This window comes from Labrus bergylta, chromosome 13 (assembly GCF_963930695.1).
Source record: "Labrus bergylta chromosome 13, fLabBer1.1, whole genome shotgun sequence".
Lineage (NCBI taxonomy): Eukaryota > Metazoa > Chordata > Actinopteri > Labriformes > Labridae > Labrus > Labrus bergylta.
This window is the reverse complement of record NC_089207.1, coordinates 27,339,748-27,359,317: the sequence shown is the minus strand read 5'-3', so window position 1 is coordinate 27,359,317 and position 19,570 is coordinate 27,339,748. Positions and strand designations below refer to the sequence as shown.

General features: G+C 38.6%; 1 protein-coding gene across 2 annotated transcripts in view; it reads left to right on the top strand.

The window, feature by feature from the left end:
- The window catches only part of stk39 (serine threonine kinase 39), a 26,075-nt gene extending 6,505 nt beyond the window's left edge, over positions 1–19,570 (top strand). For both annotated transcript variants that reach the window (XM_065962057.1, XM_020644136.3), the window contains 12 exons: positions 92–193; positions 604–737; positions 866–914; positions 1,664–1,729; positions 5,590–5,712; positions 6,685–6,714; positions 7,107–7,163; positions 8,553–8,614; positions 14,225–14,277; positions 14,460–14,528; positions 14,890–14,954; positions 17,489–19,570. In XM_065962057.1, coding sequence (XP_065818129.1) covers positions 92–193; positions 604–737; positions 866–914; positions 1,664–1,729; positions 5,590–5,712; positions 6,685–6,714; positions 7,107–7,163; positions 8,553–8,614; positions 14,225–14,277; positions 14,460–14,528; positions 14,890–14,954; positions 17,489–17,563 — 885 coding nt within the window. In that variant the 3' untranslated portion in view covers positions 17,564–19,570. The remainder of the gene's footprint in view (positions 1–91; positions 194–603; positions 738–865; positions 915–1,663; positions 1,730–5,589; positions 5,713–6,684; positions 6,715–7,106; positions 7,164–8,552; positions 8,615–14,224; positions 14,278–14,459; positions 14,529–14,889; positions 14,955–17,488) is intronic.

The following is a 19,570-nucleotide window of genomic DNA, read 5'->3' as shown; positions in this document are numbered from 1 at the left end:
TCTGACATGTTAACCACTTAAATCATGACTTAGCATTTAACCCCAGAGACTTCATTTAACATAACAAATGATGGTTTCTTTGTTTCCGTAGGTTCGAGGCTATGATTTCAAAGCAGATATATGGAGTTTTGGAATAACAGCCATAGAGTTAGCAACAGGATCAGCACCATATCACCGCTACCCTCCCATGAAGGTACAGTATGTCTTCTGTATAACTATATTTGTAGCTCTTAAACAGTAGAGTAATACTCACAACTATTTGTGTAGTTTTTTACCAGATCTTTCACATTTAAAAAAAGCAAGCACTACCAGTAAACTCTAAACTTTCTCCTGAACCAATGTGTCTGAGGTTTCATAATTAGCAAGAAAAAAAATCAAGCCCAGAGCTTATTTTTGACCCTGTGCCTTTGCCTTAATAAGGAAACCAAATGATTAGTAAACAGGGAACCTTTTATCTAAAGTGAGCTGCGGTTTTACTTTCAATAAACCTTTCTCTCTACAAACTGTTTCCTGCTTTGAGTTTCTTTTCCCCGTCTGCCTTCTTGCAGAATTGTGAAGGTGGCTCTGACCATTTTTTTGTTTCCTTCCATTTTTCTTTTTTAGGTTTTAATGCTTACCCTACAGAATGATCCGCCCACTCTAGAGACGGGTGTAGAGGACAAAGAAGTGCTAAAAAAATACGGCAAATCGTTCAGGAAGCTAATAACCATGTGCCTTCAGAAGGATCCGGCCAAACGGTTAGCACCCCAGTCTTATACCCAGCACATACATCAGTGAAAAGAGATGATGCAATGTGTCATCAAGTTATTCAGTCAATTCTTTGCTTCATTGTTTTTAAACAAGTGTACTTTCTTTTTTCTTCTAGACCTACAGCTGCAGAGCTTTTAAAGTGTAAATTCTTCCAAAAGGCCAAGGTATTTGCTTCAATCTCAAGTTTTTCACCTACAATTTTGCTTTGTTTATTTTTAGATTCTGTTTAGTCTGGTTTAAACTTCAGTATATTAAACAATGCACTGTTTAAAATGCCACCATGACATATAACTGGCTATGCCTTGTTTTCATGTGTTTAATCCACACTGTGTACATTTATGATAAAAGATAGATTTACTGTAGATCCACATACTGAGAAGGTACTCAGAGTTGATCTTCTTCAACACAAACCTGTTACTGTCTAGATATTTGACTCTTGGTTACATCCTGTTTTACATTACACATGTAACATATGTAACAACATTACATCATGTTATACTGTATAATTATGGTGATTAATAGTTGTGTCTTGATGTTCTCGTTCAGAGGGGGAAAAGCTGTTAAAAAAGCTGATCTGAGTATCTACAACACAAAAGAGAGAGAGATTATCTGGATCAGCTATTAGCAGAGTTTGTATGATGTTCATGTTATGAATGGGATTAAGCAGGACCAAGCAGTGGAGCCTCAAAATGTTGTTCCCATTTAAAATGGTTTAGTCCTACTTTTAACTTGAACACTTTAAAAACATCATTTTAAAAACGTTGAATTACTATTTGTACATCATCTAGAGCCGACCCTCCTCTGAGCCATATATACACAGTGTACTTATGATGTCCATGACTCATCATTAGGTCATCCATCATTTAATTCTGTTTATTAATCACACTTCGATGTTGTGATTTCTGTCTTGCAGAACAGAGAACATTTGGTTGAAAAGCTTTTGTGTCGTGCACCAAAGATTTCCCAGAGAGCGAAGAAGGTATGTTTACACAAACATTCCCTGTAAAACATCTCAGCTATTGACTAAACATGAACAAATTATGACAGAGTACTGGGATCGACTGAAGTCTTTCACTCCACCCGAGCGTTTGCATTTACAGTCAACACAAGAAACGCACTCTGACTCTCTGTAGCACCTCAAACACTTTCTGCCCATACTGTTGTGTGGATTATGTAAAAATATGGGCCCACGCTGTTCAAAGACAGGCAGCACCAATTTACGGACGTCCTGTGTCAGAGCTGTCTGCACGTGGCATATTAAAGACGGACAGGATTTCACAAAAAAGGGAGCACATTATCATTAAGTGTGCTTGCTCTGATGCTCACAGTTTACAGAGAGGAAGTGCAGTTTGAGGCACAGCTGATATTGGTTTCATATAACACTCTGCTTGAATGGCCAGGACAGAAATGGGAACAGAGGGCCATCGCCGGGAGGCAGAGTGGTCGGGCGGAGGGGTGGAAATTCACTGGCTGGTCGGGGGTAAATGGAGGGCATAGTGGATAGCAGGGCTGTTACAGTGTATGACGTTAACATTACGCACGGACAGGGCCGAGTGTCAATAAGGAGGGAGGTGTAATGTTGTTGAGGTTTGTTGATGGTTAATAAGGTAACCACAGGCATCTAGCGTAACAACGAACTCAAAGGTCCTTTAGGATTTCATAATGAAGTTGTCAATGCGGTGAATATGAACCACCATTTCTTTTTAACAATTTAGACTTCTTTTTTTTGTTTTGCATTGTTGGTGCTATTTTCTTAAATTAAAATAAAGGCTTTTGAGACTGTTGATCCTAATGTTCTTTAGTCCTGATTCTCAAATTTGAACTGCTCTAGCAATGCATTCACATGAATGGAGTCATGTTTAAGAAAACACTGCACAATATTTTATGATACATGCTCTGCTTAAGCTGATTGTAACATAGGAGTTCTGCAGGGATCGATCTTTTTTTATTGACCAATTTTATTTAGTTTCTATATACATTATTTTAAGATATCTTTTTGGGCTTTTAATGGAGAGATAGGACAGTGGATAGAGATGGAAATCAGGAAGAGAGAGTAGGGAATGAAATGCGGGAAAGGAGCCACAGGTGGGATTCGAACCTGGGCCGCCCGCCTGGAGGACCACAGCCTCCATACATGGGGGCGCGCGCACTAACAACTGCGCCACCAGCGCCCCCAATTTACACTCTTAATTATAGTCCTCGCTGAAACAAATAATGCAAGATTTAATCTAACTCAGTGGTATCATCTTAAAGACTGGAACCTATCTGAGCACATACTGTAATTACTACATGTTGTGTTTATTCGTGAATTCCTTCTGAAAGTGTCAAATATTCACTGCACATTTTTTTACTGTCATGAAATTTCACTGCAAGCTTACATGAATCAAATGTAATTCCTAAATATTTAAACTCAGACTGTATTCTAATGTCATTCCCAAAATGTCAAAATCTTCAGACTTCTTGGAAGAGCCTTTTTTTTTTATATGAATGATCTGTGTTTTACTCTGGTTTATTGACAGCCTCCATCTGTAACATCAAGTCTTTAATACATTGAACACATTCTGTCGATCATCCTCTGATTCAGCCAGTAGAGCATTATCATCTGCGTACAACCACAAACCCCCACAGTTCAATTATTCAAACGCATACCAAAATTAGCATTCATAATTTCAAGAGCCAGGTCATTTGTGTAAAGAGAAAACACCTTGTGGGACAGAACATCACCTTTTAACACCAAAAGGGGTTCTAAACCAATCCATATGAGTATAAGACAAAGAGTTGGTACCCTTTCTATGATGTGTTGACTCGACCTACACAATCATCTACATCATCAATTCAGCAAATAGTATCCATAGACATGCAATATCATCTCTGGATTATGTGACCCAAAGATTGCTTGTAAGATCTTGTCTAGTTTAAACCTTCTGAACAGGTCCACCTTGAACATCTTGGCCTCATCCTCTCTGCCCTTTTGTACCTCTGCTTCTTGGTGTTCTGTTTTTTTTGTCCTGTGTGGTTTTCTGTAGGAGTTGAGTTGAGTTTTAGAGATGAGACTTTAAGAAACCCGACTCTTCAGATGGGTTTAGGATTGGACCTCACCTCTCCTTGAGCACAGTCAATGAAAAGGCGATGGCAGATTGTCCCGGTCAGCTGTCACCAACAAAGCAAATTTAAATGAAAAGCTCATGAAAGTTGGGATAATCATTTCCTCAAAATAAGAATGTGAGGATTAGCGGAAAGTCTATTAACTGACAAAAAAAAAAGAAGATTTGTCAAAACTTTTTGGTCATATCTTAAACATGTAAGTACAGGAGAAAACATCCAGAGGAGTGCAGACAACCTTTGGTACATGTGAGTCTATGGACCAGCAGAGGGCACCCTGACACCCACAATAAAGTCTCCAAATGATTCTCACTGGTTATTGTTTGAGAATAGACAATAGTGGCATACAAGCAATGTGACTCTTGATCCAAATGTTATAAGATTGATATTAATGTGTGATCCAGTGCACAAATACATGAATACTGACTGAGTTCTGCATGGATGCTTTCAGAAACCTGATTCAAGATATTGAATGTGACCTAACTGTGTGTCAGTTTTATCCCCTGCAATTTCTTACTTCTTTCTTAAAATGCATATAGTGGTTCATTTTTTTTTCTGAGTGAATGTCAGTGAGCTGTTCATGCTCGGCTGCTAGGTCCATTGATCTGTGTCTGTTTCGGAGCAGAACAGGGTCAGGATTGGAAATAATCCTGGCTCCACCAGAAGGGTCGTTTTTTTTTCGTTTTTTTTTGGGACTACGACCTTGTCTGATGCTGGGGAATTTATATGAGCCTGGAGTTGGTGGCTTACAGATTTGTGTGCTCTGCTGAATAACCTTACACTGGCAGACTGGAGACGTGTTGCTTGATTTACAAACTCCACAGATTTTTTTAAATGTTATAAATCAGAGTCTTTATGAATAATTGCTCAAATGGAGCCTTATGGATATAGAAAAGGTACTTTATTAATAATTTAATAAAAATACAATATTAAAGCAGCTTAAAATCACATTCAAGAAATTGCATCTAACACTGAACAAAAAAAGATTTCCTTTTGGTCAGATCAAAACTTCACTTAAAAAAATGAGGTTTCTGAAACATAAAAAATGTACAAATAAGACTATAAAGACAAACAAGAAATGTCATTAAAATATACAGTGTGCAAAAGTGGCTGGTAATGTTTAATAAATTAAAAAGCTCAATCTATAATATGAATAGTGAATATCTGTACATATGTATGTATAAATAATAATGACCAGATATAGTAATGTGTTTTAAGTTAGATATGTTCAATAAAAGTTAATTAAAACAAGAATCACAGCAACCATACCAAACATACACCTTGTGTACCTTGAATTTTAGTTTAGTTTAGTTTATTATCATTTTTTTTTAAATAAGAGTCAAACAGAAAAATAAAACAAATAAAAAATAAAACACATGTGCAGGTGAGGTAGAAACCCATGAGGGCTCCAAACCTCACCTTGAGAGATTAAACAAAGTTAAAATAAAATACAGTAAAAATAACAAATTTAGAATATTTACTATCACAAATAAAATGTACCCAATTGAAAATGACATACAAACATTGAAAACATAAAAATAGAGCAAAATAGGACACACAGTATGTAGACAAAATCATTTGGCTTGTGTACTTTTAACATTACACCTGTGCAGCTGGTCAGTTTCTCTCAAATATAACGGCATGTAAAAAACATATTCAATCAATATTATGTTGTATGAGTCAATTGAATGATGTCATTTAGATAAGGTGTGCTTGCTGTGTGTTGTCATGGTTCAGGTGAGGAGGGTCCCGGGCTCCAGTGGTCACCTGCACAAGACGGAGGATGGAGACTGGGAGTGGAGTGACGACGAGCTGGACGAAGGCAGCGAGGAAGGCAAGGCAGCGGTGAATCAGGGCAGGGTAGGTGAGACTCCGACAGACCAGTAAAAGTTTAATATCTACTCATGATTCTTCATTTTTATCTCAACATGCATATGTGTTAGTCAGGGATGATGTAGGTGTCATCAACTCTCTTTCTTTTTATTTCAGCTTGATTTGTAGTCATAAGAAATGTAATCCTATTCAGGGCAATTCAAACTTTGAGCTACCGAGATGTCGCTCATTATAGTTGCATGTCATGTCTAACCTGTAGATCAAACTCTTATGATACTTCCCCTCCGTCTCTCTGACCCTGCACACTCCTTCCCTCACTGATCAGTCAGCCTTTTTTCTTCTTTTTTTTTTTGGGGGGGGGGGGGGGGTTATAGCAGATGGTTTATCTCTGAGCGAGCCTGTCATGAGTTTGCTGTAATGAGCTGGAAGCTAGCTGCGAGGATTTGAGGCAAGAAGAAGTAGACAGCCATGATCAAAGAACCCTTTGATAAAGATACCCCACTTTAATGTATGATGCAATAACTAATACGTTACCAAAAGTCATGATTTAGGATGTAGGCTGTTGCACTTTTTACAGTGTGTTTTTTTAGTTTCCTGTCATTGATCTACGGCTTGTTAATGTTTTTTGTTGTTGTTTTTGTTTTATGGAAGTTTGTGTGGCTGGTTTGTCATGAAAGTAAAAAAATTAAGTTTGGACTGCACACAGATGGATGGATGGAGATAATGGAGATACAATCTATCAACACTTTAAATTAAAAAAGTTTATCACATTTTTGGACGTGAAAAACTATCACTTGAAAAGAAAAAATCCTGCGCACTTCTCTTGCTAAGTATCACAGATTTGTTTTCTAAAAAAATCACAATGTCTGGGTCCCTCTGAACCTTTATTATGTTTTCTTTTCAAATGATACTTTGAAGGGAAAAAGAGGATGTCATTGTTATTTCCTGTGTTTATTTGCCTTTAAAGAATTTTAACGTATGTTTGATTTTTCCCTCCAGTCACGAAGGGTCAAAGATGAGGCCAAAGATGTAAGTCAGCTGCTTCTCTTGTGCACCGAGTTTAAAATGACTAAATCACAATTACAAAAATCTTTATGACATCGACAAATATGCTTGATCCTGTTTGCTGCTGTATAATTTGATAACATGGCAGAGGGGCGTCTTTTGCAAAATGCAATTAATTTCCTATTTAGCAAAAAGCTTTTGAATGAATCATGAACTCAATCAGTTTATGTCTCCGAACATGTTTTATGGAGTTTAATCAAAAGCAGCAAAGCACAGGTTTTAAATCTGTACGATGAGGCAGGAAATCGCTCCTCCTTGATTGTTTCAAATTGACGATCCTTTGTTGTCTTGATAAAACGAGTCATGAGTTTGTAACAGCATTTGCACGATTCTGCCTCTCGTTCTGTTCCCCCTAGAACGAGGAGAACGCTAACAATGTCCCTATTGAAGGCTTGTCTATTCAGCATCCCCAGGTGAGGGACTCAGCAGCAGCTCTAATTTGTCATGATTCAATGACCTTGATGCCACACTGATTGTCTGATTGTGTGAGTGTGTGTGTGTGTGTGTGTGTGTGTGTGTGTGTGTGTGTGTGTGTGTGTGTGTGTCTACATCCATGCTGTCAAAGTGTGTGTGTGTGTGTGTGTGTGTGTGTGTGTGTGTGTGTGTGTGTGTGTGTGTGTGTGTGTGTGTGTGTGTGTGTCTACATGTGTGAATGTGTGTCTCCTGTAGGGATGCTCTCAGTGGTAATAACTCAGAGTAAATGGCTGTCTGCCTGACGGTGCCAGCTCCGTGCTTGGGTGTATCTCATCTAAAGACTCAGTGCCATTGCAACCTATTTTCAAAAGGCTATTGTCATTTTAAAAATGAGAGTCTGCAGTCTGAGGTGTAGTCCTGTGCTAACAGTTAGAGATTAGCTTTGACAGATACTCAGCAGTCATTTCTTATCCTTTAATATCCATTATGTGCCACACAAAGAGCCTGTATGTAATAAAGTAATAATAATAGCTAACATTTATTTTTATTTTTATTTTTTACCTCTATTTAACCGGGAAAAAAACTCATTGAGATTAAAAATCTCTTTTTCAAAGAGTGTCCTGGCCGAGACAGGCAGCAAAACATTAACAGAGTCTCACACGGACAACGAGCAGCCAAGCACTCAAATACAAAATACATTAAAAGACACAAATAACAAATCTGAAAAGCAAAATGTTTGTCAAAAATCATCCACAAACACATCAGGAAGAACATCTACAGCCAGATGTGTCCGCCTCCAAGTCATTTAACTTCCTCTTAAAAGCACCTAACGAGAGAAGTTCATTAAGTTTCAGCTCTTTTTGTAATTCGTTCAAAATAAAAGGAGCAGCAAACTTAAAGGCCTTTTTCCCCAGTTCAGTTCGGACTTTTGGAACAGACAGTAAGATAGGGTCCTGAGATCGAAGGTTATAAGTCCCTGTACTAAGACCAATAAAGGACAGATGGTACGAAGGAAGCAGACCTAAAATAGACTTGTAGATAAAAGTACACCAATGTTTAAGTCTACGTAGGGTCAATAATATAATAATAATAATAATATACCTTTATGTATTGTTCCCTTTCTTTTCCCACACAACTTTTTCCTTGCGGCTGCATTCAATGGACGATTTTTCTGAAAACATAAACCACAGTTTCTGAGTGTGTGGTCATTGCTGCACACAATAGTGTTTTATTTCTTCATCCAGAAAAAACTGGCCATCTAGCACAAGATTTTTCCTGTCTTTCACACAAAACATTTTTGTTCAGGCCTTCTCTGAGTCTATTAGTGTGTGTGTGTGTGTGTGTGTGCTGTGTAAACTGTCTCATCATCAGAGTTTTGTGTCCTGCAGGTTGAACCATTTGAGGATAAGCCCTACATTCCAGGTGCTGTAAACATGGTACTACGGCTAAGGTAAGGTTGATTTTTTCAGATCAAGGCCTGATTCTTTGCTGATAATACAAAGGGGAAATCTTCAGAAAATCACTCGAGGTTGTCTGAAAAAAGCAGCTTTAAAAAAATGCTGCAGGGTATTTTGACTTTGTCCTAAACACGCAGGCTTTGAATAGGTGTAATGATCATTGGCTGCTGCAGAGGAGATCTCTCATTGCTTTGGATCCCTTCATATCCCTTTAGTCTCAGCGGTCGTATCATATGGAGGAGAACGTCACACTCCATTGGTTCTTTGGCAGTGCTCCACAATCTGCTTCCTTGCTTTCACTGCACCCTAGTTAGAATATATTTTGATTGAAAAATCAAGGCTTGTGACTCAGCCTCGTAATGATCGATGTAAAAAAAAAAAAAAAAAACTGCTTCATTTAGTACCCTTTCATGTGCATTGAGAGAATATAAGGAAGACCTTTCAATGCATACTCTCCATTCTTTAGTATCCATTCCAGACAAACCAACAGAGAAAGATAGATGAATATTTGAAGGGTGCAGCCCAGACAGACAATGGTGCATTTTTGGACATTCTAAGGTCTGCTTGTAGCTCCCTGATGAGCTGCTCACAGAGCCGACTCTTAGTGGAACAGACATCTGAAGGTCCCTCCCCAGGCGTCCAGCACAGCACAGCAAGCCATTTTATTCTCAGCTTAATCTAAAAAAAAAAAAATAGTTGTATGAATGTTACAGGAGAGGGCCGGCCATTTGGTGGCTGATGAAGAGTCATTCATTTAACCTGCGGATGAAAATAAATTGGCAATGTCTGAAGTTTGGACCCTTTTGGTTCCTCTGTTCCACAAATGAAACCTTTCTTTAATCATGTTTGCCAAACCTGACGATTTCAAGTCGCAGGAAGCATAAACGTGGAGGAATTCAACATACAGTTCTTTATCGCCGCTCTTATTTAATGCAAAAAATGCTGTCACCTTGACGACTTCAGAGCCATCTTGTTAAGATGTGTCACAGCAGAGTCATGTGTTCACTGGGTTTAATGTGATCTGGGCATTAGGCTGTCGGATCATCTCTCTGGTTTGTCTGATAAAATATTCAACATTAGAGATGCAGACATGTGATGGACGCCTTCTTAGATTTAAGTCCATGAAGCTTGATGGCATTTTTGTTCTGAAAAGACAAGGCCTTTAATAGTGACTACGCCTGTCTGCTGGATTACCAAGCGTTTCATATACATGCTCTCTCCAGTTTGACATGCAGGATGCACTGGAGCTTTTGTTTTCTACTTACAATGCCCTGAAGTTGAAAAAAAGATTGCGTGACAGAGCAGTACATTTGATTTAAACTTGCTGCAAGAAACATGAAACACTTGAAAGTTCGATTAACGGCACATCTTTTTTGTAGATGTTTTTTGATTCATTTGGATCCGTCTAAAAGGCACATGTTTTGCTGAATTAAAAGCAGAATTTTCTTCCTTTATTTGAGAGGGAGTTTTGTGTGTAATTGAGTCGACTCTCAGCTGTTTGTGTCTGAAGAAAGCGGACCTTATGTTACTGCTATGGAGGATTTGCCTGGTACATTTTGAAGTGAATCATCACATGAGGTGATAAGAAAACGAGAGATTGTATCATAACTTTGGATTTTCTTTGGCTCTTTCCGATGTTCTGGCGAGCAGAACCAGATACAGTCGTGGTTACAAATATTGTGACTGTGTTTGAGTAGGGGGGTGACTGTAAATGAGAGATTTATCTGGAATATGAGTGTAAAGTAGATGAGTACATTTCGATAATGAGTTCCAGGTCAATATGAGTATCCGACATAAACAGATCCTGTATATAAAATAGAAAAACAATCAAATGTAAAAAAAAAAATGTCTTTCAGAAAATGTAATTAAAAGTAATAAAAGTTAATGTATTTAAGAGGACAAAATAAACGGCTAATTGCTCTCCTCTCTCAACTAATAAGAGAGTTCAGCCCATTAGAACGAGTTTATGCAAATATGATCCCCACAGAAGCAGAGATGAGGGAAAAGCAGCAGCATGATTGGATTTTTGTCAACATTTTGTTTGGAACTCATTCAATATTTTTCTTTCTTTCTTTTTCTTTTTTTTCAACAAAGGCACCGAGGTGTCCTGAGAATAGCTTCGTCAGCAGCTTGAAGGGGAAGTTCAGACTTGCATAATGTTGGTGCAATGTCATCGGAGCTTAAATAGCAAAAATAGCACAGAAGCAGATTGATTTCATTGAACAGCTCAGCGTGGAGGTGACATTTCCCTCTGTTCTTCTTTATAAAGGGTAACAAGAAGTTGACAAATGTCAGAGTAGCTTCTGAAATATCTTATTAATAAGTTAGTGACAATAGCACTGCCTGTTATGTCACCACCTGTCCTGAAGTTGGGTTGAGATTTTTGATGCCATTCTGTCAGTTTTTTAGAGCCAAAAAAATCAAAAAAAATCAAAACATGACCCTTATTGGCTATCCCCTTTTTACTGTATATGGTACATTTCCTGTTCTTAGGCTGTTAGCTAGAACAATCACTTTATAAAATATTTGATGGTTCCATAATTTCCAGATCACTTCCCATAAAGCGTCCTTGAATAAACCTTGAAAATCCTATAAATGTTCCCAGATGAAGCACTCAGATACAGCCACATAAATATTAATTGGTAGCTTATAACTGGAAATGCTTATTCTCCACATTTATTGAATGAAAGGTTTGCCTGTAGACTCGTCCTACAGTGTTTTGCTGCTGTTCACCGACAGAACAAGGTTGGCAGTAAATTACAATGAAGGAATTAATTAAGTGTACAACATTTCCCTATGATTAATAACCCATACTTTGGTTCTTTCCAGGAAGGTTCTTGAAAATTATATATATATATAAAAAAAATCCTCTGGGAATTCATAGACTCTTAAAATGAAGCGCTAGCAGAACAAGGGTTAGTCGCAGCCCTAATGACAATTTTACAGGTTAGAGTTTTTCAAAGTACGGTGCTTTTTCTGTTCTGTTTGAAAGCTGGATCTAATTTTTTACAAGACGATACTTTTAGCAGCCTGAGCTCTTTTCTTTTATATGCATTCAGCCATGTGATATGCTCTGTGGGGTCCTTTATAAATGATAAAAGTGGATTCCCCTAATATATAATAGATTAATTAAAGTGTTAAATGTTTTTAACAATATATGCACTGCCACCTTCTCAGTGAGACATACAATTGATCATCTATTAACTGTATATAAAGATAGACTGTGCAGCTTCCCTTTGTACAAAGTAAAGCCAAATAACTAATCAAAGCATCAAATAACTAAAATAAAACGTAATGTCTCAGAAAAGTGAATACTAACGCGTAAATCAACACAATGAGAAATAACCGTAAAGACAGAAATCATGCATTTGAAGTTTTTTTTAGAGTTTAAAGTTTAATTCATGTCCCATCTGTTAACTAGGACGAGACAGAGCTTATGGACTATACTGCAGTCAGTCAGTAGGGGGAAGCGCCAAATATTTTGGCTTCACTTTCAGGGAGCCGCCATGTCGTCCATCTTTTTATACAGTCTATAGTATAAAAACACAGTTGGGCATCTACTATTTAGTGTGCTGCACTCTTATAACAAATAGATAGAAGGTTAGATAGATAGATAGATAGAAGGTAGCCCTGCAGTATAGTTTTATATATTTAAGAAAGCATCTGTGGCTTAGTGGGTTAATGAGGTATGAATGTGACATGGTGTAAAAGCTCTTTGATTGGTCAGAAGACTAAAAAACACTATACAAGTCCAAGTCCATTCACCATTTATAATCCAGTGTAAGTGTATATAAGACATCCCACTGTAAACAAGCTTTTTAAGATGTGTCATACTGTATACCTGCCATTGTCGAGTGGAATTACACTGTCCTGTAAGATAGTTAACAATGTGTCAAGAATAAAAAGGGGCTAGCTGGGTTAAATGCTAATTTTACTGCTGTTGAACTGTGGGAAATATAAATCTTCACACTGGTATTTAAAAAGGAGCTGTAACTCCCACACGTCATGACAGCGTTCAGTCTGCCTCTTCTGTCTAATCCCAAATGGCTGCATGTGTCTGACAGAATGCTTTCTAAACACAAGGAATGATTTATTTGTGCAGGGTTTACGGTTGTGATCTTCTGACACACATGTTGCCTCTCCCAGGCTGTGTGCTCTCTCTGCTCCACTGCTGGGAGTCGACTTGTTGTTTACGTCCATCTGCTCTGTTTATTTTCTCTTTCAACCGTAACTCTTTTAAAATGAAAAAAGTGAAGTTGACTCGCAGCTCGGCTGGTATTAAATCATCGCTCCCACTGTTTGGTACAGACTTTATTCTAACAAACTCATTGCAGATATGTCTCTGGTTATGTGTGTTGAATTATGGCTCTAATCTCATTTGAAATGAGGTCTGGCTGTGTGATATATTCGACTAGACTACAAACCAAATTAATCTTCTCTCATTGCACTTTGGGTGTCCTGCTATTTTCAGGAACTTGCTACTGCGCTGTGACAAATTTTAAAGAGAGATTTAATGCTATGGACGCAAATGAATGCAGGTTGATGCTGCAAAGCTGCTGGGGGGGGGGGGGGGTGTCATTAAATATACATAATCAGGAAAAGTGTTTTTTTGCAGCCCAGGGTTGACGACTCAAACCACCTCAAAGTTACAGTTACGTTGCAGCGAAATGTCAGGCTCATTGACAGACAACAATCCTCTTCACAGCCCTACAGTATACATAATACCTCAGTGGATTCAGAGTGTGTTTAGAGAAGCACTTGGCCATATGTTACGTTTATGTCCAGTCGTACTACTACGGGGAAGTCCTCTGCACAAGTCCTCGGTTTCTTTATCCATTGCTGCAGCACATTTTACTCAAAGTGCGCTGCATGATTTATTAAATGCAAAACTGTGCAAAGCAAAGTTAGTTGCGTGGTAAAAAGGGGATTTATATTCATAAAATGATGGATCAAAATGATGATGTACAATGTGAAATGAGTCCCTAGTATTAATTCATCTTACCACCAAAGATTGTGAATTAGAAGAGAGCATTAACAGAAATAAACTATAATGGGACAAATATCCTGATTTATTATATCCTGATTGGCTGCTGTGGTAGGAGCTAGTCCCGCCCCAAAGCATACCCTTGCTTTATAGTCCTTCTAACTTGTTAGTAAAGTGTGTAATGAGGTTGTAAATCAAGTGAAATCTATTTTTAAAGCTAACATAGATCAGACTTTGATTAGGTACCACTAAAGTCTCTGCAGGTTTAAGACACTCTGACATTGACCTTAGCTTTTAGACCTGGAGGATACATTTACTTCTTTTATACAGTTTATGCTCCAGACTCTACCATTCACCCCGACTCTATTTGAAGTCCCTTTCAGGTCTTTTTTTTTAATTTTCTTGCTCACACTGTCTTGTTTGAGTTAATTTTCACCAATTTGCTTTAGTTTTTATTTAATTTGAATTTTTATTCAACCAGGAAAAGCTTGTTGGAATTTAAAACCTCTTTTGTCTAGAGTGTCCTTGCCAAGACAGGCAGCAGTCAGAGCTACAACATTTTTAAAAATGATGTTCCAGGTGCTTCTCGTACAATCCCACCTCTTCTCTCTCCTTACAGGAACTCCAGAAAGGAGCTGAATGACATCCGGTTTGAATTCACTCCTGGGAGAGGTAAGAGCTCTGGGTATATGGATTTGAAATGTGATAACATCTCCAGGCACTGTGGGCTGCTGTGTGTAACAGCTAATGGCTGTGTTTGTGCTCCAGACAGTATCTGATTCAATATCTAAAACAATTACCTGCTAAGTGGAAATGTTGCAGGCCCAATATTTGTCGTATTATTCTTTCATAAGACACGGCCGATGGCGTTTCCCAGGAACTGTTCTCAGCCGGCCTGGTCCACGGGCACGATGTTGTTATAGGTAATGTTCCACCTTTTGATTTTTGGTACTTTGAGCAGGTGTTGTCTCAATGCATACTTATCTCAGCCCATGTGATTTGACACATCACTTAGAAAGTTTCAGGATTTACTCAAATTTTGATCAACATAACCTCCAGAGGGGTTAAGAGTTTGTTTTGAAATAAATTGCTTCTATAAATCAATCCTTGTTTGTATAGCGCCAATTCATAACATATGTTATTAAAAGAATTGTCAAAAAGTCTAAATCGTTTTGAATCATCTTTGTATTGTTACTTCTCTTTGTTCCGTCATGTTTTTGTACATATTGTCACAACTGTTTTCTTTTAACAACATGTTTGTTGTATGCCCCCCTTCAAATATAGTTGCTGCTAACCTTCAGAAGATTGTAGATGACCCGACTACCTACAAAGTGTTGACCTTTAAGCTGGTGAGTTCCCACATGATTGATGGGTGGTGATGACACCCTCACGAGTTTGCCCCGGCTGCCCAACGTTCAGCCGTAAAAACAGCTTGTTGATGAAAGGGGTCAGTGAGGAACGAACAGTTTCAGCAGGAGGGGAAGGATACAGTGGACTCAAAAACAAATCAATTCACAAACAGTGATTAATGGCCTTTATGATTTTAAACTGATTAACAAACGCCTGAAGGCAGTTTACAGCAGAAGTCTGTTCATCACTTTCATGCAAAAACAATAACTAGTAATAAATAAATAAATAACTAGTAATAGTGGTAAAATGTCTTCTCTATAAAAAAAAGCAGCATCAAACAAGATAAACTGTATTCCCAAAATAAACATTGCATTTTTAATGATAAAAAAACAGTATGAACAAAATGTTTTAGGGTCAAACTTAATTTTCAACCAAAAGCAGACTTCTTTCATCCTGCTGGTCATTCATCTTGTTATCATCATAAATTAAACTAGATTTATTTTATTCCTTGATCCACAACTAACCTGTGTTTCACTCATTTTTATTACAGTAATGGTTATATGAAGTTAAGGATATATCATATGTCACTTTTACAAGTCATCTATGTTGCATTTATGGAGAAATAATGTCCGTCCTTGTGCAGCTAACAGAAAATATGTAAATGAATTGACCTTTCTATAGTCGTGGGTAAACAACATCTGTGCTGTGGGTCACCGTGCTTCACAAAGTGACCTTTCTGTTACGTTTGCCTTATCAGCAGCTCGTGAGTGTTGCAGGTGGAGGGGTCTCTAGAGAGACAGTGTGAGGGCAGTGCTGGACACAACACGCAGATATATAGACGTACTTTGATTTTCCATATGTTGGCTCTGTTCTGCTGCAAGCTGCTGTGAAATGCTCACTGTGTGTTTCTAAATGAGGAGTATGAGAGAATGAGAATAATAACCCTGACTACGGGGGCACATCATAACACTTTATGTAGACAATTTATGGTGTGAGAGGCAGTTTAAGACTCGACTTAATGAGGGGCTGGACTATTGATCTATTGCAAATGGACATAGAAATGGAGACCCAAACATATTATAAGCATACCTGAGAATTATAAAAAAAAATTGTCTGATTCCAAAGTCCTGGGCCATAACATGATACTATAAAAGCTTCTTGTTTTCACACAGTTTTGTGATCTGGCTGCGGGGCTTTTTCCCATTTAGTGTCAGGCGTATAGAGATTGTGCACAGATGTTGGGCGATAAGACCCGGCTTTGCAGCCATTAATCCCAAATGTGTTCTTATAATAGCTTACATAATACTCTGATAAACTAATAAAGTGAGTCACTCATAATGAGATTCATATCAGCCAATACGACTGAATGTGAGAACATTTAAACATAAACACATTGACAACCCATAACTGCTAGCTAGCTTAGCCACTGCGCATCATGGGGTGGGTTGGACCTGTCAATAAAAATAGAGTTGTTTCTGTTGGACAGTGACGGTGCTGTGAAAAAGAATTTACCCTCGGGGACAATAAAGTCTAAAGTCTTAGGCATTGACATTTCAGAGTTTTGCTAAAAAATTTCACTGGATGCAAAATAGATTCAACAATCAGGACACTCCATAAACATTGTTTATGGTTTCAAGGTAATGACCCCCCGTCACTTTTCTCCAAAGCGACGTACATCAGAGAGTAAGTACAACACAAGCAAGGATCTAGAAAAAAGGGAACAATGTCAGTAAGAGCAAACGATCAGCTTTGAGTCTGATTGGACACACAGGTGCTGACAGGAAGTGACCAGAGGCAAAGCACAACATTGAGGGCAGTTCTTGAGAGCTCTAATCAGTATAGAAACCATCTTATAAGTCGTCGTTATCAAACAAAAACCATCGTCATTACCATCATCATCATCAATAATATGGAGACCATCATCATTAAGTTAGTAGGTATTCATGAAAGAGCTGGGTCTTTAGATTTTTCTTAAAGGTGCAGAGGGACTCTGCAGATCAAATGGAGTTTGGAAGTTCATTCCACCACCGGGGGGCGACAGAGGAGAAGAGTCTAGTCAGAGACTTAGGGCCCTGTTGTGAAGGTTGGATCAGATGCCTTTCATTGGCAGAGCGTAGTGGGGGGGGGGAGTGTAGACCTGGATGAGAGAGTTAAAGTAAGGAGGAGACGTTTTTGTCGCTGTTTTGTAAGCGAGCAGCACACGCAGTGAGCAGCACGTTTTCAGCTGAGGATCAAAACAAGTTTGGTTCTCTTATGAGTATTTATAACAGCAGGATAGTTTACTTGGGATTGAGTGAAAATAAACTGCAGTTGTTCTGTTCATGGTAATGACAGAGAATGACAGAAAAAACAGTTTTATAAGGCCATGGCTATACTGGATCTGAAAAAACATGCTCACTTTCAGTATTTTAAAGCCCTGATTACTCTGTGTTACACTACAGCTGTTTTAGAGATTTTTTAGCAGGATTAATTGTGATGTTAGATTGAGCCTGTCATGATGTGAAACACCTCTGCTGTCTTCCTCCTCCTGCAGGCTTCCACCTGCGATGACTCGGACATCCCAGATGCGGTGAAGCTGATCGGATTTGCACAGCTGAGTGTTAGCTGATGTTCTCTTCACTCCTGAAGCAGGTGAGCCGGGGGAGACAGTTCAGGGCAGACAGACTGAGGAACACAACAACACTTCCTGAAACTTCTTCCCCAACACACCCCCTGAAAATGTACTCCCCCCCTCCTCCCTTCACTCCTTCACACCTTCCCCCTGACGCCAAGCTCTGCCACCGCCCTGCCTACACCTCCTTATCGCTCACTGTTCCCTGATTTTTGACCTTTTTCCAACATTCCACCGCCCAGCGCACAAACAGGGATCAGGATACAGCCCAGGAATCTAAAGATGTACTCAGGTGGTGACAGGAGGAGATTAAGATGTAGCTTTGAATGTTTTAATTTATTTTCTTCCTCTTTATATTTTTTTGTGTTACACATTACCTTTACCTTTTTTCTATTTCTACTCTACGATTACTTAAAGGAAGAGTCAGTAGAAATGTTCGTTGCAGCTTCTAAACACAACATTCAAACTGGGCCCCTCTTCCTGGGCTCATCAATCACTGCAGTACTTTGACTGCTTGTACCCACACTGCAAGTTAGCACAAGCTAACCACCGGTGTTTGGCACCTGCCTGTCCAGAAAGCAGACCAACTCAGCGCCCCCGGGTAAAGCTAACCCAAGGTTCAAATTGTCTTAGAGAGATTTATCCACTTGGCATTTTGCCACACTATGAATAAATTTTCTTTTCATTGCTGCTACGTCCACGTCCGTGTCATTTAGCGGTCTGAATGACGTCTGATCGCTGAATTGTATCCACTCCTTGACTCACCTTTTTGCTGCCATTCGCTGCGGGAAGTACATCCACCCTCACCCAGAAACGTCCCGAGTCAACCAAAACAAACCAGTCAGAGGACAGGGTCCCTGCAGACGCAGTCACCACCACATAAAGTATGGAGACCCATAAGTGATGACTGAGCAGCATTACTTTTATATAAGTCTATATTTCATTCTTTAGGAAAAAGCTACTGACTCTACCTTTAAGTTCTTGTTTTTGAGGAAATGAGAAGGTATTTCATTTTGTTCTTTCATGCTTTGGTGTTGCCACAGTGAAAACAAATGTTTCTTTCTTTTGCATCTCACCAACCCACCTATTTGGGATGTTTCCCTCTGAGGTCTCTGTCAGAATGTAAGATCCACTTCATTTATGGGGAAAAAGCACATTTTTCATAACAACGTAATGAATGTCTAAAACGAATCATATTTCTGCGTCGAGTGGTGTTTTACATTGACCAGAAGGGGACCATTAGCTTGATTGTGCAGAAAAACAAAAAACAAAAACAAAATGAGACCTGAATGCTACTGTGTATAATTTGCTGCTCTCGACAATGCTAATGCTTCAAAAAGTTAGAGGTGCCTTGTTAATTTTTCTCTGTGCCTAAGAAAGTAGTGAATGAGCAAGACGACACAAAGAGCAGACCTGCTGATGACCATTTCACAAACCTATTACTGCAGCAAAGATACAGTTAAAGTATATTAACTTAAAGAGACAAGCTACAATGCACTTTTGGGATGAGTGTGTGCACAGTACAAGCAGATGCTTAACCCCCGGAGACAAATCAAACAAACTAGAACCTGTAGTCCTGTAATCTGCTCTGGTTGTATTCAGACAGCAGGTTAATAAACACAAACCACAAGAGTTTCATTTTCTCGCTCTGTCCTGCTGCACTACAAAACCTTTTTTTCCCCAAAAAAATAAAAATAGAGTTGTTTCTAAAATGTACTGTATGACAATGCATCTGAGGATGAAACCAAAAGGCAACTATTGTAAGAGTGACGAGCCATCTGTTTGTCCAAACAAGTCCAGTAGTGCTTAATTATTTTCAAGTATTAAGATGGTAAATATTAACTTCTAATAAAATCTTTATTATGAGGTAACTTATTGTTGTTTTTTTATGTACAGTATGTGAACCATTTCAGCATATTATCCCCTGTTCTCTCTGTAATCAGCTGATGTCAAATTTCTGATGAGGAGCAACAATAAAGAATTGCTATTATTTAAAAAGAAAAA